This window comes from Myotis brandtii, unplaced genomic scaffold (genome assembly GCF_000412655.1).
Source record: "Myotis brandtii unplaced genomic scaffold, ASM41265v1 scaffold826, whole genome shotgun sequence".
Lineage (NCBI taxonomy): Eukaryota > Metazoa > Chordata > Mammalia > Chiroptera > Vespertilionidae > Myotis > Myotis brandtii.
The window spans coordinates 726,701-737,515 of NW_005371354.1; the positions used below are offsets into that span (position 1 = coordinate 726,701).

The 10,815-nt window shown below is 41.8% G+C and overlaps 1 protein-coding gene across 2 annotated transcripts in view; it reads left to right on the forward strand.

Annotated features, from left to right (window-relative positions):
• The window catches only part of OPCML (opioid binding protein/cell adhesion molecule-like), a 426,180-nt gene that overhangs the window by 335,423 nt on the left and 79,942 nt on the right, over window positions 1–10,815 (forward strand). For both annotated transcript variants that reach the window (XM_005884362.2, XM_005884363.2), the window contains exon 3: window positions 8,491–8,616. In XM_005884362.2, coding sequence (XP_005884424.1) covers window positions 8,491–8,616 — 126 coding nt within the window. The remainder of the gene's footprint in view (window positions 1–8,490; window positions 8,617–10,815) is intronic.

The following is a 10,815-nucleotide window of genomic DNA, read 5'->3' on the forward strand; positions in this document are numbered from 1 at the left end:
AAAATTCACACATTTCAAGTGTACAAATTAAGGACTTTTAGTAACTTTACCAAGTAAAGCAATATCAATATAAATGAGTTTTAGCAAATTTTACAGATTTCCCATAAAATCCCTCACACCTGTTTATTGTTTTTGTTGTTGTTGTTGTCATTGTTATTTTCATGATTATTTTTCATTTTTTTAAAAAGTCTTTATTGTTGAAAATATTACATATGTCCCCTTTCTTCCCCCCAAACATTTGGACACAACTGCTTTCCAAAAAGGCTTTGCACAGTATTTTCAGCCTGAGCTGTCTCAAATATCATAGCACACTTGTTGCTGGGGAGAATGTTCTCCATGATGAAACACCTGCATTCCCGTGACATGTTAAATATTTAAAGATAGTTTCGGATGTGTTTTGTCTTTGAAGGGAACTGAGACGTAAATTCCCAGTGGGTGAGTGGTGAGGACAGGAGACCTGACCCCTCTGTAAGTGGCGTGAATTACTCTGCTGGAAACACCCCGTGACACTATAGTCTGGGGTACTGAGAAACCACTCTTTTTTTCTAACATCTTTAATTGCTTTTTGCTGGGGCCAGGGATATTTATGGGCTAGGAGATTGCCAAGTTATTTATTAGATGGAGTATCTAGGGATAGACTAATATAAATCACTTAGGCTGGTATTGAATATACCAGACACTCAGTAATTTAAAAAGCTTTAATAAAAATGCTAAAATATGAGACTTGTCTTTGGCTGTAATGAGACTCAGTTATCATGTTTTTATCAGCAATATTCAGTCATGAACCCCTCCCCACTTTCCCAATGTAAAAATAAAATGCAGATGCAATCTTTATTTTTCAGACTTTTCAGATTTGTTGGAATTGAGATAGATTTCGGAGATTTGAGAAAAGACTCACATAAAAATTACGTTGGGGGCCTCATGGCTGACTCCCTCACACCTAGAAATCTAAGCCTGTTCTTTCATATTGGAAATCTTGACTTTTGTGGATCTAGCAGGGTAGTGAATTTAAGAAAAGGGAGATATGTGAGGTTAACCTTAGCCTGTGAAAAACTACCTTGCTGTACCTTCTACACAATGTAGATCACATCACTGAGCCCATTCCTGTTCTAAAAGCAGAGCCAAAACTCATTGAGTGTCACACCCATTGGATCCCTGAGACCCAAAATGTAGCTTTTATTTCTTTAGTTGGAACGCTGAATTATAGGTACATATCATTCCATAGTTTTTAAAGTATACTTATTTTATTATCTCATTTATTCATAACTGAAACCATTGCCGCTTTCATACAACTACTGAATAGAAGAGTGTGGTCTGAGCTACTGGCCTCACCCGCTTCCTTCTGAGCCACAATCTAGCTCCGAACGAGCCTATGAACAACTACCCATTTCTTCAAAATTGTACAAGTCCCAGCATTCTCCAAAGATGATGAGTTTCTGTATCTGATCCAGAGGGTTTCTTTCTACAGTTCTGTCTCAGGCTTGGGAACAGGACAGTGCGTACTGAGTGCAGGGGTGAGGTGCAACCCCTACTCTTGGCATCACAGAGCAGGAAGGGACGGGTAGGGATGGGGAAGGGTGGGGAAGGGATGGGAGGGGAGGGAGGAGAAGGGATGGGAAAAGAGGGAAGGGAAAGGGAGGGAAGGGGAGGGGAGGGAAGAGATATGTGCCCTTCACCTGAATGGAACCTAGGAACCTTCAGCCCAAGGGCCGGATGCTCTATCCACTGAGCAAAACTGGCCAGGGCCTCACTTCTCTTTAAAAAGATTAAAACCTGAAGCACTTTCTTGAAGAATCAGTAAATCCTGTCCCCTGTCCAGTCAGTCACTTGTAAGAGTTTTCTTCTTTTCACTTCAGACACAGTCTCCCAAGCCAACCTTGCATCCTATCTGTGCAGAGCCTTTGCACATGCTGATCCCTTTGTCCAGCCCTGCCCACAGCGAACCCCGCATGCAAACTCACTGCCCAGGCTGGTCCCCTATCATGGGCTATTGTGGTACCTTGTACCACTTCATAGCACATCCACAACGGTAATCACACCTTGATCCTGTGATTATTTATCAATGTCAGTGCTCTTCTCTTGACACAAAACTCCATAATTTCCATAAGAGAGTATCTTGTCTGTGTACTTCTCTACTCCCAAGGCAACACCTATAACCTCCTAGGCACTCAATACATGTTTAGAATAACCATATGACATCCCTGTGATCAAGTGGCCATGGAGCACAGGCTTACATTCATCTCTGGGATGGGGAGAGCTGGTAGAGAGAGGGCATTAGATATCAATATCAGTTTTCAGGTGTGAGTAGGACTTGAATAGGCAGAGGGCACAAAAATAAGTGTTCAGCATATGCAGCTATATGGAATTCTGTATGGAGTTATGAGAAGCATGGGGTGTTTGGGGCATTACAACCAGGCTGCCATGGGTAGGGCAGCATGAATAAAAAGAGGGGAAACACACACACACACACACACACACACACACACACACACACACACCCCTAAGTCAAAGGGGTTAAGCGATTTACAGATCACACAGCTGTGGAAGAATCAAGATTAGAATCCACTTAACCTGATATTTCATGTAGTGATTTTGTCAACATATCATATTACCTAAGTACACAAAATTTGGCCCAACCTCACCTAGCATGTATACTGTAATTCTCAAATTACTCTCACCTCTAGTTTATGAAATAAGCTCTTTAGTTAGAATACCTTTTAAAAGGTAACCCTGGAAGAATAACACACTCAGTTTTTTAAACAGTCTTTGCTGTTGTTATTTTTATAAATTAGCCTTGAGTGTTTAAAAGTGCAGTGGAAAGCACTTCATATTTATATCAGCTTTCACTTGGTCTCAATATCTTGTTATTCTCTGGGGATAGTAATAACAATAATAAACTGGAAACAACAATAATAGCCATTTAAGTCTCTTTAAAATCATTATCTCTAAGGGCTGTTGAAAACAGGCCATGTGGTTATCACAGAGTCGCCAGGAGTCAGAGCTGGCTCACCAGCCATGTAACTAACACAATCTCCATGTCCCTCTGGAGCAAATATTTTCATGCCCATTTTATGGCAGAGAAAGCTCAAGTAACTTTTTAAAAAATTACACAGAAAGTAGTTGGGGAAAAATGGTAGTCAAACTTTAGCCTCTGTGAGTCCAGATTATAATTTTAAAAAACAAACACAAAAAAGTGCCATTCAGTTTGAAATAAAACACTTGAGACATGATTTTCAAATATTGTGACTGGACAAAGATAGGGTAGAGGTGTACAGGGTGGAATTGAAGCATCCATCTTATATAAAAAGTGCTGTTTGAAATTTTAACCCTGCATTTTGGCTTCTGTAAATGCTTGCTGGCTTAAATAATAAGGAATATAAGACTATTCCCACTTCAGAGAGGCCATTAAACCTTCTCCAGATGAAGTTATCAGTGCTGGCATCAGGCCAAGCTTTTGGTTGAGGTCTCAAAGCCCCAGCACATAGGGCCCTTTAAGAACTTGCAAAGGGAACCGGAAAAAACCCATATTTGGGAGACAAAAAGGGTAAAAAGGTATAAATACAGGAAACTTCCTGTGTCACTTCACCCAGAATTTGAGAGACATTATCCTCTGGGCCCACGTGTAATAATAATAATAAATGTAACTCCATCTCTCTAAGCGTTGCTTGGTTCTTCTCTGGTTTTCTGTAACGTTATCATTGCCCGTGATAGGGTAGGACATGGTGCTGAAGTTGCGTCCTTTGAACCTTCCAGAAACAGAATAAAATATCCTCTAAAAGAAAATATATAAGGAAGAGCCAAGTAATTTTTTTATACAAGTGTGTGATTTGTCCTGTGTATTCGCATAGGCACAATATTCAGCGTGTAAGGACAGGATCGACAATTATTGATTAGATATTTACTTTTTGCTCTGGAAGCATAAATAATGAAATCTTGCAGCTTTCCAAGGCCAGCTTCATCTATAAGTCCTGCCTTACAGCTGAAGGAATTGAGATTTAGAAAATGAGCAAGCAGGCATGGATGAAGCTATTTATCTGATTCCAAATATTTATTCAATATTGATAAGAGCATATAACAATAATAGTAACAGCTACCATTTATTAAGTACTAATTTATTTCTAGGCACTGTACTAGTGTACTATACACATGCCCACTTTGTTACAACCTGAAAGATATAGTCTGTGGTCTTCATTTTCTTCAGTGAGAATCAGGGGATGAGGAGTTCAGTAAACACTGTCCGAGGATACATGGGTCATTGGACTACAGAACCTCAGTTGTGGTACATGGTCTCTCACATCGTTTTGCAGTCATATCATGACACCTTTACTGTGTAGGTGGCACTAATATGTCAAGAATCGTACATTTCACACCCCAATTACCTTTGCACATAGAAATATTTCACCTGTAGAAAAACCTTTCTAACTCAGGTTTGTTCTCTCACAGTGTATATCGTAGGCATTTACTCATTTAGTAAGCACCGGCATCAACATAAAGATAACCAAACTCGTGTACTACCCACCATCTGGGAAGGGCTGTGAGGGAAGATGCGCAGGGAGGACGTTCCAGGCAGAGGAAACACTCAGATATGCATGTTGTGTCTGGGGCACTGACAGAGGTTACACAGAGAGGAAGCACCACAGGATGGGAAGAAGTCTGCCATTTGTTAACCTCGTAATTTGGGGCAATTTACTTAACCTTCCTCATGGTTCTGCTTCTTCATCGTTTAAAAAAGTTATTTTCCTGCCGAAACCGGTTTGGCTCAGTGGATAGAGCGTCGGCCTGCGGACTGAAAGGTCCCAGGTTCGATTCAGGTCAAGGGCATGTACCTAGGTTGCGGTGACATCCCCAGTAGGAGATGTGCAGGAGGCAGCTGATCGATGTTTCTAACTCTCTATCTCTCTCCCTTCCTCTCTGTAAAAAAAAATCAATAAAATATATATTTTTTAAAAAGTTATTTTCCCATCACAGTTTCCATTCGACATTATTCTGTATTCATTTCAGATGTACAGCAAAGCGGTTAGACCACCATGTACTTAATTGTGAGACTATTTGTTCTATTATCTCATAGTTCATAAGAAACCCACGAGGTAATGCTTGTGCAAGCAATTTGAGAACCATCGAGTTGCGTATTAATAAATAATACATATCATCGTGTATTACATTTTAATAGTAATAACCTTATAATTGGGAACAGAAAGAGCTCCCCTTTCTCTCACTTAATTTTTTGTCCATTGTTTTTTGTTTTTTTCCTGGCTATCCACACCCTTCGTCTTTCTTCCTCTGACTTGCAGAGGGTGACAGAAAGCGCTGGTCCTTGATGGAGATGCTGGAGTGACCTTCGCCATTTCATCCCAGGAAACCCCCTTCTCACAGTTAACATGACAGTGAGAAGGGGAATAAGGAGGTGGTGCTCAATATCCATGGAATTTTACAAATACTTTTTAAAAAAAGATAAAATTTCAAAGTTTAATTTCAGAATATGCATTTAACTTTACTTAAATGTGCTACATTTTTACTTGACTCAATATTTTCATGTTCAATGAATAGCTAATAGGATGATCAATGCATGCTTTTTATAAAATGATATTCCCTAGATAAATACTGTGAAAAGCAATATAAATTCCTGCCTTAAAACAGTGTAAAAGTCCACATTTTATCCAGAAAAAAAACAAAAAACACACACACACAACAACCCATAAACAAATTTAATTTCAATACATAGATTTTAGGGAACTAGAGAACAATATTGAATTGCACAAAAGAAATCTGGTCACAATAAGTAGTTACAAGTCCACTGATATACTTACTGGCCTTTTTTCAAATGCCTTTTAATCCAGGACCCCTCACACTATCAGAGGAAGCGGACTGTATGGGACTGAAGGCCCTGAACCGGGGGCAGTGTGCAGAGATCTGAAATGTACTAAATGAGCCCCACGAACTGGCCAGTGCCTGCCCCCACCCCGCTGTGTCTTCCTGTGGAGGGAGACTCCTGGTTCTGGAGAGAGAATGTCACGTGGCCTGGTGCACCCAACCTCAGCAGACAGTATCCCGAGGCTCCTGTGGAAGCAGCATGAAGCTGCTGTTTTATAAAAGTGAGAAGCACTATTGACATTTCTAAGCTCAGAACTATGTTTTTAACAAGCCTGAAAATACTGGAAAATAGCGAGTTCAGTATTCTCTAGAGGATGCAGTGCAGTTAGAATATATACCCACCACCACTCCCTACCCCCACCCCAGTGTGTATCTGGATAAAATATGTGCAATGAAATTTCAGGGCAAAATCTGATGCCGGAATAATCTAAAACATGGCAGATTTATACCGGGAGTGATTTTTATTTATTTTTCAAATGTGGATTCCCTGAAGAACTCAAATGTTCTACATGTTACTTACAGCTTCTCCTTGAAAAGACTTACCTCTAAGGTCTGAGCAGCATAAAACTTCAGGCTGCGCAGTCCTCAGAATTGAGCATGGGCCATAATTCTCCTTCGCCACTGACTCGGGGTGGTTTGGAATTAACTAGGACTCGACCTGTATGGTAATTAATAATTTATAATTAAACTGGCAGTTTGAGTATATCAGCATAACTGTAAGTGTGGCGCCTCTTGTCTCTGTTGTCTTTCCTTTTATTTTCTGAAAGAAAATTGAGAAGAAAGGTTAGAAGCTTTGCGGCCCCCAACCCCTACCCCCACCCACTCCAGTTTTTGGATTTGTCCAATGTGTTCTTTGGATCTTTCTTTCAAAGAAGAATCAAGCATGTACCTCGTCAGCCTTGTGCCAGAGTCTGAGGACACAGGGATGTGTGAAATCCCATCCTCACCCTCAAGCACCTTCCTCTCTAGGTAAAGGGGCATGCGTACAGCAATCAGCTGGGATACAACAGGCCCAGCCCCACCTGCGGGGAGCTTGCCACAAAATGTAGCAAAGAGAGATGGGGGGTTCTCTTTTCAGGGTCTAAGGGGAGGTGACCTTTGAGGACCCTTGAAAGTTGAGTCATATGTGTTCAGGTAGAAAATGAAAAAAAGACAAGGACAAGCAAAGCTATGGAAGTCCTTGTGCTTTGTCATGTTCCAAGGAAGGTGGGTCCACTATCTGCCGGGTGCTGCTAGTGAGGTCTGCACCTGGAGACGAGGTTTGTCGGTAGGTTGAGGGACTAGATTTCAGGGGCGTAGGTAGGTCATGCAAAAGAGGTGTTGTGTGAAGCCTGGTGGGCAGTGGTGAGCTAGAGTAGGTAGGGGAGCAGTTTGATTAGATGATTGTCTCAAAAGGTTCCTCTGGGCACAGGCAGGGGAGAGGTTGGAGGGATCCAAAGTTGGAAAGAGAACAGGTGGGAGGTTTCATGTGGAAGGCTATCATTCATGTGAAATATGGTGAGAAATTCAACCAGGACAAGGGCGATGAGAAGTAGGAGTTGAGGGGAATCAGGGTATTTTCCAATGTTGACTTTTGAGTTGAATTGAGAGGATCAGGCCTGCAGGTGGGACAGGGTAGACAGCAAAGCCAGGGATCTTGTTAGCCTTTGCAATGCTAAAGATAAAGGGACATGGACCCAGCCCATGAGAGTTCAAGAGTTTATTGAGAAAGACGTAATTATTGCTGTCTCCATCTTTGTCTTCCTTGTCGTCTGGTAGTTAACATTTATTGAGTGGTCCTTTCCTATCAAGCACTCTACGAAGCCATTGTTTTGTCTGAACCTCACAACACAGTTAGTTTAGCTACTACTATCATCTGTACTTCGCAGCTGAGGAAACCAAGAGAGGAAGGCAGGCTACCTTGCCCAAGATTATTCAACAGGTGAGGAGTTGAACTCTAGAGCCCCACCCCTAACCACTGGGGTATTATGCTTACGTTTTGTAACACAATATTATAGTCGCCGTAGTAGCAGGTGCAATGCATTCCTGACTCTGGTTGTGCAAGCCAGAGGCAGTTTTTCTGTGTTTTAAAAGATGTGTTTTAAGGAATGAGAAGGAATGTTCAGGTAAAGAAATGTGGAAGAAAAGAATTGCAGGATGGAATAATTGGTGCAAGGCCAAAGAAAATGAAAATGGCTAGAATGCTCAAGGAAGGGTAACTAACTCAGTGTGGTTGGCTTTACTGAAAAATAAAAAGGGCTTAAGTGGGGGCAACTCATGCCTATTTGCTTAAGTCAGCACTTCCACTAAAATAAATGAGCATGTGGACAGACAGGAACTCAGAAAACATTGTAAGTAGTTTCCTTTTGGTTTGACCTTTCAATCAACAAGCATTAATGTCCTTGTCTTCAGTTCCTGTGCTTCTTCCCCACCCACACACCTGCCTCCTGCTGCAAGACATAAGTGCACTGTAAATGTTGTGTTGGTGGCCATATCCTTGGCCAATCAAGAAATCTGAATATTATTATTGAGACGCTACTCGTTAAAAAGCATGCTATATGAATATTTATAGGCTAGCACCTTTTTTTGAGTGTAAAGACTCATTCTCATGTATTTATTCTCTTCTCTGTTTCTTCATAGTCCCTCCACAAATCATGAACATCTCCTCAGATATCACTGTGAACGAGGGAAGCAGCGTGACCCTGCTGTGTCTTGCTATTGGCAGACCAGAGCCAACTGTGACGTGGAGACACCTGTCTGTCAAGGGTAAGGCATGTACCTATAGAACCTTCTTAGAGTCGGTATTTTGTAGACTTGATTCCATTGTACATCAGAACTTCCGGAATCAGAAAACAATGCTGTTTGATACCAGAGTAATGTCAGAGCAAAGGCCACACCCGTCAGTCACTGAATATCCTATTCCTAAAGGAAGATTTATAAATAATCTTTACTGAATTATTATTTCAGTCCTTTTTATGACTTTATCTGATTTTTGTGTTCCTGACTATGAAGAAGAGAGGTGCCGTAAGAATAACTTCCAACAAAGAAACTGATTTCTCAAGGTCAAGATTGTGTAGGTTAGTTGATGGGTTGTCCTTCTTGAGTAGAGTGGAGAACATGGCAGTGTCCACTGAAACCACTGACGTCATTGTGTATCGAGGAGAAAAAGGGTCTCCATGCTCAATACTTTTGGGACATCTACCTAGAGCCCCATGTGTTTGACCTGTTCATATATAGCGCTCTCTAGTAGAGGAAAAATGAAAGAAATGGTGAGGTGTGTAGGGGGTGGAGGAGGGGTCATGCCTGTGCCAGATGATTAGTAGTGAAATAATTAGTAATGAAACATCGGCTATGAGCATCTTCAACTTACTAGGAAGGGAACCAAAAAAGACAAGAGGTTTCATGCCCTTGGAACTAAACTTACTCCAAGTTGAACTTGAAGAGATAAACACAGAGCCACTTGATATATTTACATTGTTAGTAGAAACAATGATTAATTCTAGAAATTATACAAGAAACAAGTGGCTCCCTCAGGCAACAGAAAATCTAAACATGCAACCCAGGGAAGAGGAAAAGGTGGAGGATACGTGTGTATATGATGTAAAAAGAATGGAGATCTAGAGAAAACAGAAATAAATCTTAGTAACCTTGCACTAAAAACTTGATAAATTGGGCTTTATATTACTTGAATACAGCTGTCGTAACAAAATACCATAAACTGGATGGCTTAAACAATAGAAATGCATTTTCTCATAGCTCTGGCGGCTAGAAGGCCATGAGGAAGGTGCAGTCAGGTTGGTTCCTTCTGAGAGCTCTGAGGTGTCTGTGTCTGCTCCATGCCCCTCCTGGGCTTCTGGTAGTTTGCTGGACATCTTTGGTGTTTCTGGATGTGAAGGTGCATTGCCTGATCTCGGTCTTGTCTTAACATGACCTTCCTCCCTGTGTGCATCTCTCAGCCAATTTCTTTTTTTTTTATAAGGACACCAAACATGATGTATTAGGGCCCTCACTAATGACCTTATCTTCAGTTGATTACCTCGGTAAAGATCCTATCCTATATAATAGAAGGCTAATATGCAAATAGTCCCCTCAGGAGTTCGACCAGGAGACTGGGAGTTCAATCGCTGGCTATGACATGTGGTGACCATCAGGGGGCAGTGCAGAACATGGCAGGTGACCAGTGGGGGCAGCGGGACACTGAGGGAGTGAGGGAAGGGGGTGCAGGGAGGCCAAGAGGTGGGGAACCTGATCGCCAGCCAGGCCTAGGAATACTACCCGTGTATGAATTTCATGCACCGGGCCTCTAGTTTCCAAATAATGTCACATTCTGAGACACAGGGAGTTACGACTTTAAGGTGTGAAGGTGCATTGCCTGATCTCGGTCTTGTCTTAACATGACCTTCCTCCCTGTGTGCATCTCTCAGCCAATTTCTTTTTTTTTTATAAGGACACCAAACATGATGGATTAGGGCCCTCACTAATGACCTTATCTTCAGTTGATTACCTCTGTAAAGATCCTATCCTATATAATAAAAGGCTAATATGCAAATTGTCCCCTCAGGAGTTTGACCGGAAGACTGGGAGTTCAATCGCTTGCTATGGCATGTGATGACCACTAGGGGGAGGCTCAGAACATGGCGGGTGACCAGTGGGGCAGCAGGACACTGAGGGAGCGAGGGAAGGGAGAGGCGGGGAGGCCAGGAGGTGGGGAACGTGATCACCAGCCAGGCCTAGGAATACTACCCGTGTATGAATTTCATGCACCGGGCCTCTAGTTTCCAAATAATGTCACATTCTGAGACACAGGGAGTTACGACTTTAAGGTCCTAATCTTTTGAGGGGGATGCATTTCAACCAATAACAGGCTTAATCAAAATTAAAAACACCATTAAGATATTCATAAGCCATGGACACAGAAAATAGTGTGGTGAAGGCCTGTGGAGGGGGTGGGGGCAGGGTGGCATG